At 36.2% G+C, this 25,142-nt stretch overlaps 1 protein-coding gene across 2 annotated transcripts in view; it reads right to left on the bottom strand.

The window, feature by feature from the left end:
* Window positions 1-21,875, bottom strand: part of WDR41 (WD repeat domain 41) — a 45,712-nt gene extending 23,837 nt beyond the window's left edge. Inside the window, exons 1-5 of one of the 2 annotated variants that reach the window (XM_081505936.1) lie at window positions 21,708-21,875; window positions 19,130-19,245; window positions 4,007-4,055; window positions 2,670-2,801; window positions 192-254 (exon numbers count right to left, since the gene is read on the bottom strand). In XM_081505936.1, coding sequence (XP_081362062.1) covers window positions 192-254; window positions 2,670-2,801; window positions 4,007-4,055; window positions 19,130-19,245; window positions 21,708-21,758 — 411 coding nt within the window. In that variant the 5' untranslated portion in view covers window positions 21,759-21,875. The remainder of the gene's footprint in view (window positions 1-191; window positions 255-2,669; window positions 2,802-4,006; window positions 4,056-19,129; window positions 19,246-21,707) is intronic. The other variant, XM_081505937.1, reaches the window with a different exon arrangement.
* Window positions 21,876-25,142: the final 3,267 nt, after the last annotated feature.

Here is a 25,142-nt window from a genome sequence, read left to right on the forward strand (position 1 = left end):
TTAAAATTCAAACATTCTAGCATTTAATATACATATTCCCCAAAATCTAGTCTTAGAAGAATCAAATGACTGTAGGTATGTGTAGAAGAAATAATTTTTAAAACCTACAAAGATTATTTCATCTAAATCATTAGATAACTTTTTCTGAAATAAAACGATTATTACCATAAAGTATCTGATTAAGATTTTACCTTTACAGTAGACTGGAAGCATGACACTTTCTGAACTTGTCTACCAATCTCACAATCCCATTCGTAAATTTATGTTAAGAAATAATTTCTAAGCAGAATTTCAAAACTTAATTATGAGATAACTTGTCTAATAATTAAATTACAAATATTACACATTTTATGTAGAAAATATATAAAGCATAAAGTATTTTGTGTTTATACTACTACAAAACTCAACTTAGCATAGCAAGCTTCTAATCTAAAATAAGTTTGATGTAAATTTTACTATAAAATCATTGGAAAATACCAGCAGAATGGTCTGAATATCAAATCTTTATAAGCATTAAATATTGCAACTATAAAAAATTTAACTTTTACTCTCCAAAACAGCAGTCTACCATAATCTAATAAACACTGAACATAAAATATTTATACTAAAAACTATCACATCCATTAACATTAACTGAAAGCTCCCTCAAAGTGCCTGGCATGATTTTACTAGTTATCTTAATTCAAAGAAAACAGTAACCAAATACCTATATCCATATTTAAAATAATTTCAAGACCTCTCATAAAAGGTCCAAGATTACTTTGACTTAAGGAGCATAATGATTTTCAAATTTTTCATACCATTTCCTATGGTAAGATATACATTTTATATGAGAACATATTTACATATAAATATATATACACACACATATATGGACTCTTAAGATTATAATTTGACAAAAAAAAAATCTACCCTCAGCATTTAATTAATGAAGTTATTTAATAGCAAATACCCAAGCATGGTAAATTTAAAATTCATGTGAATAAATGGAACTACTAAAAGCAACCTGAAATTATTTTTAACAAGAAAAGTCATTTACCAAAGGAAATTACTCTATACTAGCATTTACACTTAAAGTTTATACTGATATTGTCCCAGCTACCCATGTCTGTACTGTAATAGTAATTTTAACAATTATTTCTAAATAGGAGACCTTAGGAGCAGTCTAATAAAAAGAATTTTATATTCTATTTTTGCAGAGGTTATACTGATACTGAAAACAAACAAAAAAGAGCTTTAGTCCATAAAATAACATGTGCCTCAACAGAACAATGGTAGTAAATCTACTGTGACCTAAACATACTAAGTGCATTTTATGCCCCTGATTATGCAACACTATAATCACAATATATCATTTTATTTCCACCTAAACCTTTCCGTGAATTTCTACCACCTATTGGCAATCTATTTAAAAATCACTTCAGCTGACAAGTTTATTTAAAGTGTGTCATAAAGTATGTCTTGGTTCTACAGAAGCCTAAGAAACACCTACACCTTTGGGCTTACTCCAAAACTCAACTTCACTAACACCTGAAATTATTTAAATAGAATTCTCAGATAAGCACAGACTTTTTAAAGCTAATCTATGACAACTTAAAAAAAAAAAAAGCAATGAAAGATTAGCATCTATAGCACTCAGCTATAGCCTTCATAGATTAAATTCCTCATACAAATATAAAAAGGCTAAGTTTGTTTAAGAAAAATATTTTATGTAAGCAGTATCACATAGTGATTCAGAGCTCTGACTCTGCAGTCAGACTACTGCCTTTGGCCCTATACAGGCTGCATGAACTTGGGCCATTTACTTAACCTCTCTGTTCCTCTCTTTTCTGTTTATAAATGAAAATAATAAAAATATTTATTATAAGGGTTAAATCGGTTAATAAATGCAAAACAGAACAATGTCTGGCACATACATGCAATTTAGAAAACTTTACTATGGCTGTTACATCTTAAATTTTCAACTAAAAGTATAAGGAGGGAAGGTAATTTACATTTTTTAATTGTTTTAAAATACTAAATATATAAAACACTGAGCACATGGTAATTCACTTTTCTGCCAGACTTGGATTGTCAGAAGGTTCTTATGGGTTGGGACCATTAAGTTTCTTTTGCTGTACAATCAGCATATAAGAAAATGTGAATTATTCTCCAGTTCAACTCATCTTTGTTTCTCTAAATTGAAAAGCAAACTGAGATGATAAATATTTTTAAGCCTACATTCTTCCATTTCCTCCATCTTTTGTAATTTTATATAAAGCTGAGAAGAACAGCTTTAGTTATGGAGTTTCAGGCAAGGATACTGGAGTGGGTTGCCATTTCCTTCTCCAGTGCATGAAAGTGAAAAGTGAAAGCTAAGTCGCCCAGTCCTATCCGACTCCTAGCAACCCCATGGACTGCAGCCCACCAGGCACCCCCGTCCATGGGATCCTCCAGGCAAGAGCACTGGAGTGGGGTGCCGCTGCCCCCTCCCTTAACTTGCTACTTCCAGTCTAATTCTTTTCGGACACCTAATACTTTTAAGAAGCGTGTTATGAAGGCTAGAACAAAACCATATTTGCTAAATCATGAATGTACAGACAAGCCTCAAGAGGATAAAGACTAATAATGTATGTACTGGTCCCTCAGTTCACCACAGCTATTTCACTTGGTTCTAGATTTAAGGATATAATAACTGTTCTATCAGCAGAGGCTGTCAATATCAGTTGATTTTTTTCTTCACAAGTTTCCAAACAAGGCAATGTAATAATAGCTGTTATCTTTTGAGTGTGTCCATTGAGTTCCAAAAGTTTTTCTCCTGTCTGAAATATCAATAAAAATGTTAATAGCACTTAATATTTTACAACTTGATCTTAAATAACAACATTAAGCAAAACCACCATGTAGAAAATACATATATTCCATCTGAAATTACTTAGATTTTATAATTTAAGCAACAGAATCTAAACAGATGCTGAAAGAGTAGGTTTAAATAATTTTAATTACTGTCTAATAGAAAATAGCAGATTGTTATAGGAAACTTTAAGGAATACTCTTTCCATATGGTTTTAACATTATAATTGTGTAAATTAAGTATAAAATATCAGTAACTTAGCAGGGAAAATATAGCAAGTCTTCATTATCCAAATATTTATTATCTCCATCTTATAACATTGCAGAAGAAAATAAAAGTCAGCATAACAGTAACAAGTGGATATATATATCCAGTAATGTATCAACCACTCATAAAGTCAGTCTTGGCTCTATTTCTATTTAACATCAACAGCTATTCCCATTCATCCAATGTCTTCATCCATCAGTCTCTCATTGACTTCCCAAGTAGTAAATACAAAAATGCAATGTAAATATAACATAAATCTCAAATCTCTCCAAGGTTGCAGGATTTCATGATGTATGTGATGAATGTAATGTTAAACTGTGTCCATCACAGGCAAAGCCATTGAAAAATGAGGATCTGATGGAGTCAGACTAGATAACAGTCCAAACAAGGGGGAGAAGATAAACGCTTCAAAAGAGAATACTTGGAGAATCCAAGGATTAGGAAGAGAGGACCTAGAAAAATTTGGTAAAGCCTTAAATATTTTTTAAAAAATAAACCTTTTATTACATTACTATTAAAGTGAAACATGGGAAGAATATTATGCTGTCAAACAATTTATAAAAATTCAGAAAAAATTGTCAATTTGGAAAAAATTGTCTCTCACAAAAATCAACACCTGATTTTCAGAATCAGTACATAGCTGCTAACCTAAATTTTGCTTAATTAAATTAAGACATTTATTTCCATAATTTAGCATTTGTTTCTCAGGAAAAATCTTAAATAAAAAACTCTATTATGAAACATTGGTCCTCATTTTAAATGGAGCCATCCTAAGCAGCCCTTTTCAAACATTAATTCGGCTCAATCTACTGATATGCAGGCTTATCTCCAGGTAATGTTTATGAATGCATATTCAACTATAGAGTCATGTCTTTGTTACATAATCCACATAGAATCAATACACACCTGGGCATTCCACACAACTACAATTCCATCATCACCAGCAGATGCAAATCTGGTTAGAGAAAAAAGGTCAAGAAAAAAAAAATCACTGATGACATTTAAGTGTTAAAATTACTAAGACTAATCAGACCTTAGGGACTTCCCTGGTGGTCCAGTGGATAAGACTCCTTGCTCCCAATGCAGGGGGCCTGGGTTCAACCCCTGGTTGGGCAACTAGACCCCACATGTCACAACTAAGAGTCTGCATGCCACAATGAAGGCCTGACGCAGTCAAATAAATAAGAATAACATTCTTAAAAAAGAATTATCAGACTTTATTAATAGTATTCTGACTTACTAATATCAATGCACATTAAGTTCTTTAAGCCAACTTAATAAATCTTTATAGAATACTTTCTAATTTTTGTGTCAGGTACTGTAAATCCAAAGATGAATAAGATCATTCAGAGAGTTATAATGAATAAACTGCTAGACTAAGAATAAGGGAGATCTATAAATGATTTTTAAAGTTCTTCCTTTAAAATTATATGATTAAATCCTGAAGTGACATGAAACCAAGCTGAGGAAAAGCTACAGTGACAGGAAGTGATATTCCAGGAGCAGACCAAAGGAATCATGTCCTTAGATTTCTTATTTTCTATGTAAAGGTATTTAGATATTTTAACTCTACTATATTTAAAGCTAGTATCTCTCCTTTGTTCCTCTCAGTTCTGTGGTCTTTCCACATAAATATCGTGTTCTTTGGTTTGGAAAGTTTGGTTTCTGTTTTGGTTGTTTTTAATGAATATCCTTGAAAAAGGTAAAGGTAAGTTTGATTCTTGGCATAAAAAAAGAATTGTAATGAACTAAATTATAGCTTTTCTCTACTCTTTACCATCCATTCACTACAGATCAAAAAACAACCATCTATATTTTACAGAGTAGAAGATAACCATGATACAAACACTATCAAGAAAAATAATTTGTACAGGATTATTCATCACAATGGCTGAATTATAATAAAATCAAGAAAGCATTGTTCTCAAGCAGTGTCCCAACACAGTGGTATACAGCAGTCACATTGTAACCATGTCAACTAATTTGTTAATAATGTACTACACAAGTGTGTAAATAACTCATAGTGAATCAAAATCGATTCAAAGTTGTTCTCCTAATATCACTTTTTATTCACTTGAATTCAAGGTTTGCTTTTCTGAATGGGAGAAAACAAAGTGGTATTATTGAGAGCCAGCTATGAACTGCATCTGGTTATGGTTAATAACCAGTAATAAATGGTACTTCACAAGCAGCTATGGTGTTTATAAAATGTGTACTTCCATGCAAGATTGTTGGCGTGTTTCACAAAAAATCTGGGCATCCCTTAATCATCTTCATTAGAGTAAACATTGTTAGCTCTGTGTGCACCATCGGGAGAAAAGTAGAGAACTGATACTTGAGGACACAAAAACTATTAATACTTTGGTCCTGAGAGTCTCTTCTATTGAATTTTACCCTATAGAGATCCATATAATCTCCCTATTTCAGTCATATAACACTTTCCTTAACACTCCAAACTGAGCTTCAAGTTCAAATTTCTCACGCTTAGTTTCAAAGCCTTACACATAGCTATTGTCCTCACTGGTTCTGACAATTTCCATACTCAGTACCTGCTGCAGAATCTTTTGATTACATCTTCTACTGTAGCAGCTAAGAAATTATCCAGGAGATGGGAAATTGGCCTAATAGAGTCTGACAGAGTCCATTAGTAATTTTTGATAAAGAACTACTTATCTTTTTAACAGAAAGGACCTTTTAAAATGTCTTAGTTAATTAGATAGAAGCCATACAAAGAATTATTTTTAAACTCATACATAACATTTATTCTGTTCTCAAAATGAAATATATAAAAGATATGGAGACTAAAAAGAAAACAATTTTATATTTAAAAACAATTTCTTATGCTTAATTACACAGAATGTCTGAATCAGAATACTAAGCAATGACTTAAATATCAAAAATACTGCTGGATGTCAATCTTTAATAGCTTATGTTTCTAGGGCTATTGATTTCTTTTTACTTGTACCATGATGATGGGGAGGGCAGAACTCAAGGTCTTAAGATTTCTTTGGTATAAAATATCAATTTCTATTGATTCTTGAAACTCTCATAATTGCTTTTCTCCCTTTTAGAAGAGTACAGGTTTAAAATATACTTTTTTCTAGCCCTGATTTTTAACTTCTCATTATTGCTTTATCATGTCTGAATCTCGTGACTTCACAATAAGAGACAATTGAACGGTTGAAAGTTTAGAAATGAGATACAGAGCCTTTCATCTCAAATTTTAATTCAATCAGCGGTGAACAAAAGTTAAATCTAAACAATGCTCAATCTAAACAATGCTCAATAGTAATGCATGAATCCACAGCCCATTTTTTTCTTTTTATTGTTCAGAGGTCAATTATCCAGTTTGTGTATTATTCAGGCTTTTCAATTCTTGTATTCTATTGCCTTTTTTTTTTTTTTTGCCGTCCCAGTATTTATTACCTGCTCTAAAGAGGAAACATGAAGCTTTAAAACGCAAACCAGTTTGACTTTGCTACATACCAGTACCAGCCATAAAATAACTAATAAAAGGATGGAAGATCATTCACAAATGACAATTATCCATTCTCCTAGTGTGGATAACTGAAAACGAGCAGCACTGTATCAGCCTATCTTAAATCACTTTATCCTCACCAGTCAAGCACACACTCTAGCCATCTCCAAATGAGAAATGAAAATTCAACCTAAGAATCCCTAACAGTTAAGATACACTGTAACTACGAAAAGAAGGAACAATAAAAGAAGTAATTAAATGCCAATAATGTTTACTATAGTCAATGGAAGAAAAAAACAGGGGCTATACTGCCATACAATAATATACAAAAATTTTTTTAAACACTCTAAATTAATAGAACCCAAAGATGCAAGTCTAAAGTTAAGATTTTAAGAGAAATCCTTCTTTACTGATACACACAAAATAGTAAGATTTCATATCATGTGTTAGGGAAATGCCAAAACCAATTATACGTGGTTCTTATTTCAAGATCTTAAAATTCAGTGATTGTTTAGAAATGTACTAAAGAAATATAAAACATCAACTGTAAGACATACTATTATTTTATGTACTATTAAGAAAAAATGCTGTTAGTTATAAATGAAAGACACCAATCATATGATATATCCAAATTTTAGAGATGTTACAGTACCAAAAATAGGCTTTTTAGAATCAATGAAATTTAGTAATTATCGTATTTATCTTTCCAATATGGCACTTTCCAGTCCAACACATTTCTGATTACCTCTAGCAGGTTTAAAGGACTAAAGAAACAGTCCTTGTTTCTTGGCATGAAGAAAGGGCTGTAATGAAGTAAATTATAGCTTTTCTCTACTCTTTACCATCCATTCACTACATGGCAAAAAAACAATCATCTTATTTTGTAGAGTAGAAGACAACCATGATACAAACACTATCAAGAAAAATAATTTGAAAAGATGTTCAACATCGCTCATTATTAGAGAAATACAAATCAAAACTACAATGAAATATCACCTCACACCAGTCAGAATGGCCATCATCAAAAAGTCTACAAACAATAAATGCTGGAGAGGGTGTGGAAAAAAGGGAATGCTCCTGCACTGTTGGTGGGAATGTAAACTGATACAGCCACTATGGAAGATGGTATGGAGATTCCTTAAAAAACTAGGAATAAAACCACCATATGACCCAGCTCCTAGGCATATACCCCAAGGAAACCAAAACTGAAAAAGACACATGTATCCCACTGTTCATTGCAACTTTATTTACAACAGCTAGAACATGGAAGCAACCTAGATGCCCATCAACAGATGAATGGATAAAGAAGTTGTGGTACATATACACAATGAAAAATTACTCAGCCATAAAAAGGAATGCATTTGAGTCAGTTCTAATGAGGTTAGATTATACAGAGTGAAGTAAGTCAGAAAGAGAAAGATAAATATCATATTCTAATGCATATATATGGAATCTAGAAAAATGGTACTGAATAATTTATTTATAGGGCAATAATGGAGAAACAGACCTAGAGAACAGACTTATGGACATGGGGAGAGGGGAGGGAGGGTGAGATGTATGGAGACAGTAACATGGAAACTTACATTACCATATGTAAAATAGACAGCCAATGGGAATTTGCTGTATGACTCAGGGAACTCAAACAGGGGCTCTGTATCAACCTAGAGGGGTGGGATGGGGCGGGAGATGGGAGGGAGGTTCAAAACGGAGGGGATATATGTATACCTATGGCTGATTCATGTTGAGGTTTGACAGAAAACAAAATAATTCTGTGAAACAATTATCCTTCAATTAAAAGATAAATAAATTTTTTTAAAAAGGGAAAAAAAAGAAAAATAATTTGTACAGTGGCTGACTTATAATAAAAGTCACAGTGGCTGACTTACGATAAAATCAAGAAAGCACTGTTCTCAAGCAAACATGTGATAAAAGGGCTCTGTAAAATAGATTCATAAATAGTATTAATGTAACCACACTTTTTCCTTTTATTATGATTAAAATACCAACATACTATCACAACAAAAACAGAAGTTCAAAATATGTAAAGCCCAGCTCACCACATACCAAAATAAATTTATTTTCCTGTCTCATTCTTATGCATAACCTTCAAGTTTTCTCAACTTATTAATAATACCAAGTCTTCAAAAATAACTCAATGAAACTATAAAATTAAATGACTAAGCAAAAACTATACACTTGAAAAAAGTTTAAAAACATGAAGTGTGATTTCTGAAGCCCTATAGCAGAACTTTTAGAATGTCCCATCCTCTCTTCTCATTATGAGAATTAAATTTATTGTGAGAGTCAATGATTTACTTATTCTAGAAATAAGTAGAAATATTCTAGAAATATTTTTATTCTAGAAATATTTAGTAACCTTTAACTATATATTAGGCATTAATTTTATATATTTATATGCTTGATCCTGAGAGTAAAGATCAATGAGATAAGTTCCTGTCCTTGAAGGGATGGAATGCTACAGGGTCCAAATTATTAGTCCACTGAGAATTCTGTTATGCTTATTTCAATTTATAGGAATCAGTTCCTGTAAACACCTTCCTTTGGATAGCTCAGTAAAAGTACTCTCATTCTTGCCAACTGTGGGTTAAAAGTACAGCAAAGATTTGTATAAAATAAAGTATTTCCACAAGTAATTCCTATGGCCATCACTTAAGTGCTTATTTAATAGTTCTTATTCAGGAGAATTTATATTAATTAAATCAAAGGTGCTACAGATTCAAATATAACCTTAAAGGACATGAAAAAAGATAACCCATAAACCTGAACATAAACTTTCTTGTATTCTATATTTACATAACCATAAAGCACTTGAAAAATAAAAATAGAGTATTATTATGACAATGCAGAAGTCCCTTTCCACCAAACCCACAAGTACTTTCTAATCATAATGCAATTAAAATAGTATATAGTTTTTATAATACAGTCAAGTTTAAAAATGCTAATACAATATCAGAAACCAGACAAAAATAAAAAATAACAAAACTTTCATTTAAAATAAACTTTTACTTACCTTGATGCTAGAATTACTTGAAGAAAATTAGAGAAGTTTGTAGACAGAAACTTGTAAGAGAAGCTGAAGGCAACTTCAAAGCATTTTCAGGAACCATAGATATTGATGTTGCTGCCTCTAGCATTAAAAAATTTTTCCCTTGACTAAGTAACACAAACAGTCGGACTCAACTGAGCGACTAAGCACAAGCACATGTATTTAATTAACACAATTCTAATATAAACGTCTCACAAATAGAATAAAGATGGAAAAATCCCATAGTTCCCACAGTTATTTGCAAAGGTAAAATCGTTGATAAGCTTTCCCCTCTCCCAAATCACAAAGTTAAACTACACTAAGTTTGTAAGTATTAGAATACAAAAAAATCTGTGTGACTTAAGTTAATGGGAAACTACATTACTCTGAGCTCAAATACCTGTGAAGGAACTTCTACTAGAGAAATATTCTTAGCCTCTCTGTCCCACTGAGTAATAAATACGTTTAAGAGAATGCATTGAGTATGTTCAGATCAGACCCTTCTGGACTCTCTGAGATTTGTCTGTTCATAGTGAGGGAACAAGGAGAGCATGGCAACCCACTCCAATAGTCTTGCCTGGAGAATCCCATGGACAGACGAGCCTGGTGGGCTACAGTCCATTCGGTCACAAAGAGTCGGACACGACTGAGCACCTAAGCACAGCACAACAAGGGAACATTCTGGTTTGCTCTTATTTTTGATGTAAACTTACATCTGAGTGGGAAGCTTGCAACTGTCCAGCTGTACCAGCAATTCAGTGAATAAGTCTACATAACTCAGGGTGAAAATCAGGAAATCCATTGTGGTTGTAGATCAAAGCTACATCCTTTAATCCAGCTTTTTGCTAGCTGGATTGCTAGCTAGTAACCCAACTATTAAGCTGATGGGTTCATGTCTGTGTGTGTGATTCCTGCTTCTAATAATACCCAAGAAAAAATATACTGAAACAAAAATACCTTTTAAATCAGAGGGTTTTTTCCCTCTATATCAAATATATATCATTTTAAACAGTTCATTATGAAGAATTTAAATACATATAAAAGTGAGAACAGTATAACAAAAATCTCCAAGTACTCATCACGTCTTCAATAATTATCAACTTATGACCAATACTGTTTCATCTGCACCACAAGTCAATACCTGCCCCCCTGCAGATAATTTTGATGCAAATCCCAGTCACCATATTTCATCAATAAATACTTCAATATATATTTACATCACAACTAAAGTTAACATTTAATTCCTTAACGTCACCACAGTGTAATCAAATTTGTCTCACAATGTTTTTTAAGTATATTAGAAGTAAGATCTAGTGAAAAGTGAAAGTTGGACACTCAGTCGTGTCCAACTCTTTGCGACGCCATGGATGATACAGTCCATGAATAAGGTTCATATACGGCAACTGATTGATATATCTCTAAAGTCTCTCTTATTTTATTGATTCTTTCTTCATATATTTTTTCCTTGTAATTAAGCATTTGTCTTCAGAGTTCTCACAGTTTGGATTTTGTTAGCTACCTTCTTGTGTTGTCATTTGATATGCATCTGTGTCCCTTGTGTTTCTAGTAAACTGAGACATCTAGAGACTTAATCATATTTAAATTTGACTATTTGGTAAGACTACTTCATAAGGAGTTTATATACCCCAACAGGAAATACAATTTCTGGCAATCTTTTGTGTGTGTGTGTGTGAGTGATGTTAACAGCTATCAATAAGCATTGCCTAAACTTGTTATTCTATTAGAGATGGCAAAATAATAGTCCAAGTCTATGATTCTTCCTAGCTTGAATTCTTCCATAAAGAAAATGTCCTCTCATCAAACATGACTGATCTCAAGATAGAGTTTGTATAGAAAGGCAGTATAGATCTTGACTTGCAGATACCCCTTCAAGACAGGACTAGCTGCCCAGTCATGAGGAATGTGGTTAATCTGCCTCCAGCTGTTGACTTCAGAGTCCATTTCAGCTCTCAAGCTGAAGTTAAACTATTTCTTTGGAGAAGGAAATGGCAACCCACTCCAGTATTCTTGCCTGGAGAATCCTATGGACAGAGGAGCCTGGCAGGCCATGGTCCATGGGGTCACAGACTCGGACACGACTGAAGCAACTATGCACGCACGCAAACTATCTCAGTTGGCCCCCAGTCCCTAGGACATAAGCAAGGTGGTAGAAGCCAGGGTACATTTCTGGATGACCCTCACCCAATGTCCAAGCAGTGCAGGTTAAACAGTACTAGTTATTTCCCTAATGCATGACCATCTAAAGAGCATTCTTTCCTCCAGAGCTCCATACTGGGCTTACAGAGACTTGGTCAGATCTGCATCACAGTTTGAAATGGCTCCCCTAGTCCAACCCTGCTTCTTCCCTTTCCTTTTCCTTCCCCTTCTTCCCTTTCCTTTCGTATTTCTAACAATCCTTTTTCATGCTTAACTCTATTTTATTGTCTACTTCCCAGGGAACTGAGGTATTAGGAGGATCTAAATGGTCTTGACTACTGATTTCTATTCTCTAAATGTTATTCTTGGTTTTAGAAAGATATTCTTAGCTTTAGAATATTTTCTTAAAGATGTAACATATTGTTCACTGTTAGCGAGTTATCAAACTGTACTGTTTGTCTAGATCCCTGTGAATGTACAGCTTCACAGTCATCCTAGGGGTACACTCTGGTCTCCAGCCTGGCATTTCATGGGTCATCTGATTCTTTTCCAGTCATGATCACCATCCTATATAACCTTGTCTGTTTCCTGGAGAAGCAAGGGATGGTCAAATGAGCAACAGAGAAAACTATTCTTAAAATGTGTTATGAACTCAGTTTAGTTTAATGCATCAAATGCTAGAGTATTACATGCAATTTTAGCACAGTCCATTTTTTGGAAGACTCTTGCTGAGGCTTAGCCTTCTTTAGTGATCTCCCAATCAATATGACCCTCACTTCATGTTCAAAAAATACTAAAGAAGAAAAGAAAAGGCAGCTGTCTGTTAGGTTATACAGGATTTATTTGGTATCTTCAAAAACCAATCTGAGAAAATTTTCCACTCGCTGGTTTTAGCTGAGCCACCGATAAAACAAGAAAATCCTTCTGCAAAATTCTCAATAAAATGATATTATCTAAAGACCCGAAGCGTGAAACCTGGATTACAACAGTTGACCAAAAATCCAGAATGTGATGGCCATAAAAACTAAATAAAAACATAAAAGGAATAATGATATAGTATTTAAAAACTGGAAAGGTATTTCTGTAATTTGACAATGCATAAATAATGTACATATGTAATGGTAAAGCTATATCTGAACTATCTAAACTATTAAATTAAGAATGGAAACAGTGCGCTCTTCTGTTTATAACAGTTACATCATTTGCATATTTTTTATGTATTTCTTACCAATAATGACTCTTTCAGGTTTTTTTAAAGTACACTACAGAATTAAATTTTTTCAAACAAAAGAGATCAAAAGTTCTTCAGGTCTGCAACTGAGTGAAAAACTTCATACCTAATTATATGCAAATTCTGACTTGAAGACAAAGAATTAAATGTGGTTCATATAGTAATATGTTTACCAGATTGCAAAAGCCAAAAAAGTTGGCCTTTTTTTAAAATCTATTCTAGACATTTAGATTCACTGTGGTATACAATAAACATGACCACCAATCTCCCTCCCTATATCTACCACCTTCTGCAATAGGATTTAGTTGCTTCTCCCATCAAGAGATAGAGTTCATTTATCAACTTACTGAATTCATGCCAGCTTCTGACTTGCTTTAACCAATGAAACAGCATTAAACATACCAAAAATAGACTTGAAGAGTTTACACTGGGGCTTGTCCTTTTACGGGTATTTAAATTCCATTCCTATTGAAATAGCACTCGAGCAACCACATGGAGAGATTCCCCAGTCATCCCAGGTGAGACCACTGTAAACCTGCCAACCCCAACCCATCCACCAGGTGACAACATAAGCATACATGAACCTAAACAAGATCAGCTGATCCTGGCACAGACAACAGAATCCATCAAGCTGAGCCTTCCTAAATGTCACCCCACAAAATAGTGAAATAAATTATGTTTGCTTTTGTTGCTATTGTTCAGTTGCTCAGTCATGTCCAACTTTTGTGACCCCATGGACTGGAGCAAACCTGGCTTCCCTGTCCTTCACTATCTCCCAGAGTTTGCTCAAACTCATGTCCATTGAGTCAGTGATGCCATCCAACCATCTCAACCACGGCCACCCATTTCTCCTGCCCTCAATCTTTCCCAGCATCTGAGTCTTTTCCAGTGAGTTGGCTCTTCACATCAGGTGGAGCTTCAGCATCAGTCCTTCTAATGAGTATTCAGGGTTGATTCTTTTAGGATTGACTGGTTGGATCTCCTTGCAGTCCAAGGGACTCTCAAGAGTCTTCTCCAACACCACAGTTCAAAAGCATCAGTTCTTTGGCACTCAGTCTTCTTTATGGTCTAATTCTCACATCCATACATGACTACAGGAAAAACCACAGCTTTGACCATACGGACCTTTGTTGGCAAAGTGATGTCTCTGCTTTATAGCACACTGTCTAGGTTTGTCATAGCTTTTCTTCCAAGGAGCATGCGTCTTTTAATTTTGTGCCTGCGGTCACTGTGTGGGCTGATATTTGACAATGGCAATAGATAACTGATATTCTCTTCTATAGCTCTGTACTACTGACAAAACATTTACTACATCATTGAATAATTGAAGTATACGCAAGTGGTAAAGAATCTGCCTGCCAATGCAGGAGACATAAGAGATGCAGGTTCGATCCCTGGGTCAGAAAGATCCCCTGAGAAGGGTAGGACAACGCACTCCAATATTCTTGCCTGGAGAATCCCATGGACTGAGGAGCCTGGCAGGCTACAGTCCCTAGGGTCACAGAGTCAGACACAACTAAAGTGACTTAGCCCTCACACAATCACCACATTGGGAAAATGCATTCAAGTATAAGTATCTGTACAATGATCATTATTCTACGAGACGGCCTTTTCTTCAGATTCTTCAAACTATGTAATAAGAATAGCCAAGACGACATTTTGAAGGATAGCAATCAACATGAAATCTTAAAATCTGAGGAGCATGTGTTCATACAATAATTTGGCTGGACTTGTCCCTGGTTTCTAAAAGAGAGCTGGGTCCCTCAGACCTTACCTGAGTTTATGCCAATGAGATGACTCATGGTGGACCCTTAGACAATGTAAGGATGGGGACTGGCCATGTGGGAAATATGAACCATGTAATTAGAGGTTTGGGACTTTGAGCCATGGATATCATCCTGACCTCCCAACCTGGGGGCTCAGGCAGGGGACGACAGGTAGAGAAGGACTGGAAATTGAGTTCAGTCATGTGGAAAATACGTGAAATAATCATTCCCATGTAATAAAACTCCAATAAAAATTCTGGACACCCAAAGTTTGAGGGAGCTTCCTCATTGGTGATACACATTGATGCACTGAAAGGGGGATGTGTCCTGAGGACACAGAAACCTTGCATTTGGTATCCTTCTAGACCTCACTCTTTGTATCTCTTCACTTAGCTAGCCCCGAACATATCCTTTATAATAATACAGATGGCTAACAAACACATGAAAAGATGTTCAACATCACTCATTATCAGAGAAATTCAAATCAAAACCACAATAAGGTACCATCTCATGTCAGTAAGAATGGTTGCTATCAAAAAGTCTAAAAACAATAAATGCTGGAGAGGGTGTAAAGAAAAGGGAACCCTCTTAAATTGTTGATGGGAATGCAAACTAGTACAGCCACTATGGAGAACAGTGTGGAGATTCCTTAAAAAACTGGAAATAGAACTGCCATATGACCCAGCAATCCCACTGCTGGGCATACACACCGAGGAAATCAGAATTGAAAGAGACACGTGTACCCCAATGTTCATCGCAGCACTGTTTACAATAGCTAGGACATGGAAGCAACCTAGATGTCCATCAGCGGGCGAATGGATAAGAAAGCTGTGGTACATATACACAATGGAATATTACTCAGCTATTAAGAAGAATGCATTTGAATCAGTTCTAATGAGGTGGATGAAACTGGAGCCTACTATACAGAGTGAAGTAAGTCAGAAAGAAAAACACCAATACAGTATACTAACGCATATATATGGAATTTAGAAAGATGGTAACAATGACCCTATATGTGAGACAGCAAAAGAGACACAGATATTCTCTGTGGGAGAAGGCGAGGGTGGGATGATTTGAGAGAATAGCACTGAAACATGTATATTACCATATATAAAACAGATCACCAGTCCAGGTTCGATGCATGAAACAGGGCACTCAGAGCTGGCACACTGGGATGACACTGAGGGATGGGATAGGGAGGGGGGTGAGAGGGGGGTTCAGGATGGGGGACACATGTACACCCATGGCTGATTCATGTCAATGTAAGGCAAAAAACTACTACAATACTGTAAAGTAATTAGCCTCCAATTAAAATAAATAAATTAATTTTTAAAAAACTGTAATCATAAATATAGTGCTTTCCTGAGTTCTGTTAAGTCATTCTAGAGAATTATCAAACCTGAGGGGGTAGTGGGAATTTGTAGCTAATTGGCCAAAAGTGCAGGTGGCCTGGGAACCCCAGAGATTGTAGCTGTGACTGTGATGAAGGTACTGTTAAACAGGACTGTCCTCTTAACCTTTAAAATTCAACACAACTCCAGGTAGGCCAGAATTGCACTGCACGTGAGACAATCAACTAAACACCAAAGACATAAGAAGAGCAGAGAAGACAAGGTTAAAAGACATCAGCAACGATACTGAGAATTGGAAATAATCACAGTAGCAGTCACCCACTGAGTCCAAAATGAATGAAAAATAATAAAGGTGGTATCAAAGACAAAAGAGAAAATTAAGAGATGATAGTGGAATAGTTGATAGAGACAAGAGAAGTGGGATTAGAGATTCAGGATGGCATGCAACATGTACACTTAATAGTTGAGGGAGTCATTCATTCATTTAACAATTATTAGTTACCTGCTACATGTAAGGCACCATGCCAGGTGCTAAAGATACTGTGGAGAATAAGAAAAAAAAATGTCCCTCACTCTCATCTAGAGAGAAAGATAAATATTACAGTTACACAATTAATTACATAATTGTTATTTGTGATAGAGGCTACAAAGGATAAGCATGTAGTTAAACAGAGGCTTAATAAAACAGATATACAGATCAATACCAAGCTAAATCTATAGTCCTAAGACCTATACACCTTCATTTGCAAATATACTTAACACAACATTATACATGTTAGCAAGGAAGTATAGAATGAAGTACATTTTCCCATGCACCTAGTCAATTAATCTATGACAAAGGATGCAAGACTATACAATGTTGGAAAGACAGTCTCTTCAACAAATGGTGCTGGGGAAACTGGACAGCCACATGTAAAAGAACGAAATTAGATCATTTCTTGACTCCACACACAAAAATAAGCACAAAATGGATTAATGACCTAAATGTAAAATCAGACATTATTAAACTCTTAGAGGAAAACATAGGTAGAACACTCTCTGACATAAATCACAGCAAAATTATTTTTAACCAATCTCTCAGAATAATGGAAATAAAAGCAAAGATAAACAAATGGGACCTACATAAACTCAAAAGCTTTTGCACAGCAATGAAACAATGAACAAAACAAAAAGACAACCCACAGACTGAGAGAAAATATTTGCAAATGATGTGACTAATAAGGGATTGGTCTCCAAAATTTACAAACAGCTTATGACACTTAATAGCATCAAAACAAACAACCCACTGAAAAAATGGGCAGAAGACCTGAACAGACATTTCTCTAAAGAGGACATACAGATGGCCCATAGGCACGTGAAAAGATGTTCAAAACTGCTAGTTATTAGAGGAATGCAAATCAAAACTACAATGAGATATCACCTCACACTGGTCAGAATGGCCATCATCAAAAAACCTACAAACAACAAATGCTGGAGAGGAAGTGAAGAGAAGGGAACTCTCCTGCGATGTTGGTGGAAATATAAATTGGTATAGGCCATTATGGAGAACAGTATGGAGGTTCCTTACAAAACTAAAAACGGAGCTACCAAATGACCCTACATCCCACTCCTGGGCATATATCCAGAGAAAAACATAGCCTGAAAAGATACATGCATCCCAATGTCCACTGCAGCACTGTTTACAATGGCCAAGACATGGAAGCAATGTAGATGTCCACTGACAGAGGAGTGGATAAACAAATATACATGTGTGTGTATATACATATATATATAGAGAGAGGTAAGTGGGGGGGAATATTACTCAGCCATTAAAAAGGATGGAATAAGGCCATGTGCAGCAACATGGATGGACTTACAGAGTGTCATATTGAGTGAAGTAAGTCAGACTTACTTCATTCAGTATGAAGAGAAGGAGAAATATCATATGACATCCCTTACATGTAAAATCTAAAAAGAAATGACACAAATAAACTTGTTATAAAACAGAAAGAGACTCACAGACTTAGAAAATGAACTCATGGTTGCTGGGGGGAAGGGATAGTTAAGGACTTTGGGAAGACATGTACACACTGCTATATTTAAAATGGATAACAACAAAAACCTATTGAATAGCACATGGAACTCTGCTCAATGTTATGTGCCAGCCAGGATGGAAGGGGGTATGGGGGAGAGTGGATACATGGATATGTATGGCTGAGTCCCTTCACTGTACACCTGAAACTGTCACAGCATTGCTAACTAGCTATAACCCAATATGAAATGCTTTTGGTATTAAAAAAAAAAAAAAGAATAAGGTACATTTTGAATAACAAAAAATTTAGATTAAATACTTTCCTAATCTTCCACTGAAAATAGTACATTCCTGGGAGGTACCCGATATTTAAACATTTTGTGTGTATGTGGTACATGTTTGTGTGTGTGTGCACGCGTGTGCTCACTCATGCTTGACTCTGTGACCCCCTGGACTACAGACTGCCAGGCTCCTCTGCCCATAGAATTTTCCAGGCAAGAATACTGGAATGGGTTGCCATTTCCTTCTCCAGGGGATCTTTCCAACCCAGAGATCAAACCCACATCCCTTGTGTCTCCTGCAGTGGCAGGAGGACTGTTTACCACTGTGCCACCTGGGTTGGTTCTCAAATTTAGATTCACCTTAACATACAATTAAAACTCCCACCAACATTTTAAAGTCATACATTTCCTTTAAACTAACAAGAGTATTTGTTGAGCATTCAAAAACAATAACAAAAAAGAAACCCACAACTTTGAACAAGCAAAAATAACCATCAAATCACCAGAAATGATACCCTAACTTCTGAGCAAAAAGACTTCAGACACATATTTCATCAAGCCACTGAGGTCAATTTCTACTAAATGCTATTACTGATCAGTTTCAAAATTTTTAGAAAAGCTGGATTAATTCTGAAGCTGTTTTTAATATAAAATTTCCAAAAAATTCTTTCCAAATGGTAGTCAGTTGGATAACTAGAGCTGCTTACCTGTAGTCATCTAACTGTACCAGATACCGTACAATGTCATGATGAGCTTTCAGTACAAGCAGTTCAGTGTAGGGGTTCTGGGTTTGTTCTTCACCTATTGTCTGTAAAGGAGATTTCTTGTAATGGGGGAAACAGAAAAAAACATAAAATGATTTATGATAAAAGATCATATTGGAATAAAACTATATGGTATACATCTAAGAACACAAGACTTTAGAAACTATAGTATATGATATCCTAATACTATATATTATTTCCCCTAATATTAAATAACTGCCAATTTAACATAAAACATTTCTCTTAGCACAAATCCACATCATAAATTTAAATATTTTCAGGTCAAAATAAATTTTAAAGGATGTATTTTGTTTTATGGAAATTATACCTCAATAAACCTGATCTAAAAAACTAATGGGCCAAACCAACACAATATTTTAGAATGGGTGTTTCTCAAAATTTGGCAGAAATACAACTCTAAGTCAAAGAGGTAAAATATAACATAGACTAAAACAGTGCCTACTCCATTACAGGCACTCAACACATGTACTGAATGAACAAAGGAAAAATGAAGTAATTCATAGTCAATGAATTCAGTAAATTCAACTTTGGACAATATTGATAAAGATAATTGGTAAATTTACACAGTATGATGCTTAGTCCTAAGACCTACACACCTTCATTTCTATTTGAAAATATATGTGGCAGTCCATATGCCAGACACTGTACAAAGGCACATATGGCTTATAACTCACTGAATAATTCTGTAAGGTAGATCTTACCAGTTCCATTTCTATAGTCAAATCCAGTACTATTTCATGATAAAACTTGTTTCCTTAACTTCTAAATTGTAGCTTCTCAAATGCGACAATACTGACATTTTGGACCAGGTAATTCTTTTGTTGAGGACTTTCTTGTCCATTTTAGGATGCTGAACAACATTCCTGGCTTCTACACACTACATGTCGATAGAAATCCAACCTCTCCCCAAACCTGTCAATAGTGACAATTAAAAATGTCTCTGGACATTGCCAAATGTCCTCTAAGGAGCAAAACCATCCCAGTAGGCAAACACTGCTTAAACTAGAAGCCTAGATACAAAGTTCTTGCATAATGAACGGAAAATCACTGGTTCGGATAATGTACAAATTCACAGCAGTTATAAAACACAAGTACTTTTACACAAAGAAATGTACAATTTAACACTCATTAATGTTTAAAAAAAATTCACTCAAAGCAGTAATTTTTTCATTTACCCCGTCGCCCTTCTAGCAGTGGTTCTGATGAGAAAAAGCAAATGCAAGAAGTTTGAAAACTGTACACTACTTCCTCCAGACGAAAGCTTGCTAAACAGGGCAGAATTAGTTAATCAAATTCTATGATTAAAGAAACAATTGGGTTAATAAGGAACTGTCATATATATCACACACGAACTAGTCAATTTTCCACAATTCTTCCACCATCTTTAGAATTTAAGCCTATCTGTAATAAACCTAATTTTATTTTTTATTTTTTTTTAATAAATTTATTTATTTTAGTTGGGGGCTAATTACTTTACAATATTGTAGCGGTTTTTGCCATACAAAATAAACCTAATTTTAAACAAGAAATCCTTTTAGGACTTAACGATAATAAGCCTCAACTGCAAAGATATGAGGAAGTTAAAACAGAGAAGACTGCTTACAATGCAAGTTTTTCTTAACAATCAAAAATATTCCCTATAAAAAAAAAAGAGAATTCAACATGAATCCTATTCTTAAATAGCATTTGAAATAAATTCCAGACCTCAATACTTTTCGGGTTCCAAAATTACTTTATTCTCAACATTTAAGACTTCCCTGGTGGCTCAGAGGTTAAAGCGTCTGTCTCCAATGCGGGAGACCTGGGTTCGATCCCTGGGTCGGGAAGATCCCCTGGAGAAGGAAATGGCAAACCACTCCAGTATTCTTGCCTGGAGAATCCCATGGACGGAGGAGCCTGGTAGGCTAGAGTCCACGGGGTCGCAAAGAGTCGGACACGACTGAGCGACTTCCCTTTCCCTTTCAACATTTAAGTCTATTCAGCTATTCAGACCCATGAAGAATGTGACTATCGAACTCAAAATAGATAATTCAAATATAATTTTAACTTTTAAGCAAATTATTGATTTTTTAAAAAATATCTTTTTTGGTTTTATATAATGAAATTAATTTCATATTCCCTGAGCACGCATCAGTTGATGTTGGGTAGTGACAAAATACCAAACAAACCAAAAGTGTAAATCTGCAGTCACACCTTCTTAGTCTCTACTAAATTGGGTGCTTTTAAATTAGAATGAGACTGCTTTCAGTAGGCAGAAGACTAGTTGGGCGTCCTTGATTCTGTCGTTGGACTCCACCAGCTTCCGTCTCCACACCCCTGGAAGCGCGGTCTACCTCCCAGGGAAAGGGCCCCCCATCCCCGCCGACCTCGCCCTCGGAATTCGCAGGCCCCGCCTCCGCCGGGTCTCCCACGTCCGGATGCGAGCCGGGCTCAGACAGCAGCCACAGTTCGGGCAGGCTAGGCCGCCGCGGCATCAGGCAGAGTCCACCTGGGGATTTACCTCGGCCAGTCCCTGTGGTTCTCGGCCTCCCCCGATCAGCCATCGCAACATCCGGGCAGCGACGGCGTCCCGCGGGCCCCGGCCAGCCCCAATTCCGCGCAAGCCCGGCCTCTTCCTGATCCCCGATAGCAACACAGTGCACCCTCTGATACCTGCCGGCTCAGGTCTGCCCGAAAGACCAGTGAGCGTGAAGCGGAGCCCACCCCAAGGGAAGACTTTTGTCCCCAAAGAGCTGCCGTACCCAGCTGCTAGAGGTTTGCTTTAGGGCAGCCGCCAGGGGAGCAGCAGCCCAAAGCTAGGGTGTCCGCGGAGGTTCAGAGGCAGGCGTTGCACCCAGTGAGCACGCGCGGGGCGTCGCCCGGTTTGCGCGCCCAGCTTGGGTCGTTGGAGCGGTCCCTAGTGGACGTGCGTGGCGCTGCAGCTGGAGCCGGCAGAGCAAGTTCATGCGGAGAAGAAATACTACCCTTCTTTTTCAGATGGCTTGTGCATCTTTTACTTGGCTTGGGGACCAGGAAACCTTTCCCTCTCCCCGCGGTTTCCTGAAGAGCTGCCTGGAGAAGATGTACTTCCGTAAACTCTTTCATCTGGACTAATCCAGTGGCATATGCGTACACCAGAATCTAAGGAATACTTATTTAATCTAGAAAGCACGGGTCCAGATTCCTCCCTTGCTTTCTTTTAGGGCAGCTGAGAAAGAATCTTACAAGTCTATACTAGAGAAACCTCAGGAAAGCAGAAAGAGTGGGAAGTACTAAGCCTTCATCTCTCCACCTAGACAACAATTGTACTTGACAGAAACTGAACTATTCAACAGTTCAATAGTTTTGAAATTATGAAGTCTACTAAAAAGCTTGCAGCTTCCAGGGGAAATTTTGGCTAACAAAGAGTCTGGACACCACAGTTTCAACCCCCTTGACAGAAACTGCTTCCAGAAGATTTAAAGGAACAATACATGTTTGAGTTTTTTCCCCCTACTTTTTCCCCCCTTTTGAGACATTTCCCCATTTGAGAGGAGTTTGGTAAAGTACCACATATGTCCAGGGAAAGAGAGAGGCTCAAAAAAAGACCTGAAGAGACACTTAAGCTTTCATCTCAAGCTAATCCCCACCAAAGAGACACCTTTCAACAACTAAAAAAGAAAACTCTAGGTGAGAATCTGATTTCCAGAGTTAACACACTGAAGGAGTCAAATGTACAGTTTAAAAAAAAAAATCACAGGCATATAAAATATCAGGAAAGTATGGCCCATTCAAGGGAACAAAATTAATTTACAGAAACTGACCCTGATAAAGCCCAGACATTGGACTTACTAGACAAAGACTTTTTAAAAAACTATCTCACAGGTTCCAAGAAGTAAATGAAGACATGGACAAAGACAGGAAAACAATATATGAACAAAATGAGAATATTAATAAAAACAAAGATATAAAAAGGAATCAAGAGAAATTCTGAGGCTGAAAAATACAACTGAAATGGAAACATCACTGGAGGGATTCAAAAGCAGATCCTAACAGAAGAAGAAAGAAGTAGTGGAGATGTGCTGTGCTTAGTGGCTCAGTCGTGTCCGACTCTTTGTGACCCTATGGACCGTAGCCCGCCAGGCTCCTCTGTCCATGGGATTCTCCAGGCAAGAATACTGGAGGGGGTTGCCATGCCCTCCTCCATGGGATCTTCCCAACCCAGGGATCAAACCCAGGTCTCCCACATTGCAGGTGAGTTCTCGACCCTCTGAGCCACCAGGGAAGCCCATAGTGGAGATAGGACAATTGAAATTAGCAAGACTGAGGGACAGAAAAAAAGAATAAAGAAAAGTGAATAGCACCTAAAGGACCTGTGGGACACCATCAGGTGGATCAACATATGAACTGCAGTAGTCCCAGAAGGTGAAGAAAAAAGGGAAGAAAGGGAATAGTACTCAACCATAAAAAGGAATGAAATTTTTGTATTTCTACAATGTGATGTACACTGAAAACATTATACAAGATGATATAAGCCAGACACAGAAGGACAAATAGTGTATGATTCTATTCATATAAAGTACTTGTAACAGACACATTCATACAGAGAAAAAGTGGAATAGAGGTTACCAGAGGTTGGTACCAAGGGCTAGGAGGGAAGACTTGAGAATTATTGTTTAATGGATACAGAGTTTATGTTGAGGATGGTTTAAAGAATAAAGTTTGAGGTATAAACAGTGATCATTATACAACATTGTGACTATATTTAAAGCCATTGAATTATGTACTTACAAATGGCTAAAAATGATAAATATTATGTTCATTTTACCAGGAAAAAAAACCAAATTGTACAATGGAACAGATTTTGAAGTCCAGAAATATAACCATATATATAGGGAAACTAATTTTTCACAAGGTATAAAGTCAGTCAATGGAGAAGCGATTGTTTTTTCAATAAATGTTGTTAAAGCAATTTGACATATATATCCAAATAAATTTCAATCTATATCTCACTCCTTATACTTCAACATGGATCATAGATAAAACCTAAAACTATCATACTTCTAGAATAAAATAACAGAAAAAAATTTTGTGACCTTGTATTAGGCACAGATTTCTTAGTTATGACTTCAAAAGCACCATACCAAAAAAAAAAAAAGATATACTGTACCTTATCAAAATTAACATCTCTGCTCTTTAAAAGACACTGTTAAGAGAATTAAAAGATGAGTCATAAGCTGAAGTAAATACTTGTAAATCACTATGTTGGGGAAACACTGATTGAAATCACCCACCCTAGTCAGGTACCATAGTAACTATTCAGTTCAGTCGCTCAGTTGTGTCCAACTCTGCAACCCCATGGACTGTAGCACGCCAGGCTTCCTTGTCTATCACCAACTCACAGAGCTTGCTCAAATTCACGTCCATTGAGTCGGTGATGCCATCGAACCATCTCATCTTCTGTCGTCCCCTTCTCCTCCTGCCTTCAATCTTTCCCAGCATCAGGGTCTTTTCCAGTGAGTCAGTTCTTTGCATCAGGTGGCCAAAGTATTGGAGTTTCAGCTTCAGCATCAGTCCTTCCAATGAATATTCAGGATTGATCTCCTTTAGGATGGACTGGTTGGATCTCCTTGCAGTCCAAGGGACTCTCAAGAGTCTTCTCCAGCACCACAGTTCAAAAGCATCAATTCTTTGCCTCTCAGCTTTCTTGATGGTCCAACTCTCACATGTATACATGACTGCTGGAAAAACCATAGCTTATAGATGAACCTTTGTTGGCAAAGTAATGTCTCTGCTTTTTAATATCCTATCTAGGTTGGTCATAGCTGTGCTTCCAAGGATCAAGGGTCTTTTAATTTCATGGCTGCAGTCACCATCTGCAGTGATTCTGGAGCCCAAGAAAATAAAGTCTATCACTGTTTCCATTGTTTCCCCATCTATTTGCCATGAAGTGATGGGACCAGATGCCATGATCTTA

Source organism: Giraffa tippelskirchi, chromosome 7, assembly GCF_054371585.1.
Source record: "Giraffa tippelskirchi isolate mGirTip1 chromosome 7, T2T-mGirTip1v1.2.pri, whole genome shotgun sequence".
In the NCBI taxonomy this organism is placed as follows: Eukaryota; Metazoa; Chordata; class Mammalia; order Artiodactyla; family Giraffidae; genus Giraffa; species Giraffa tippelskirchi.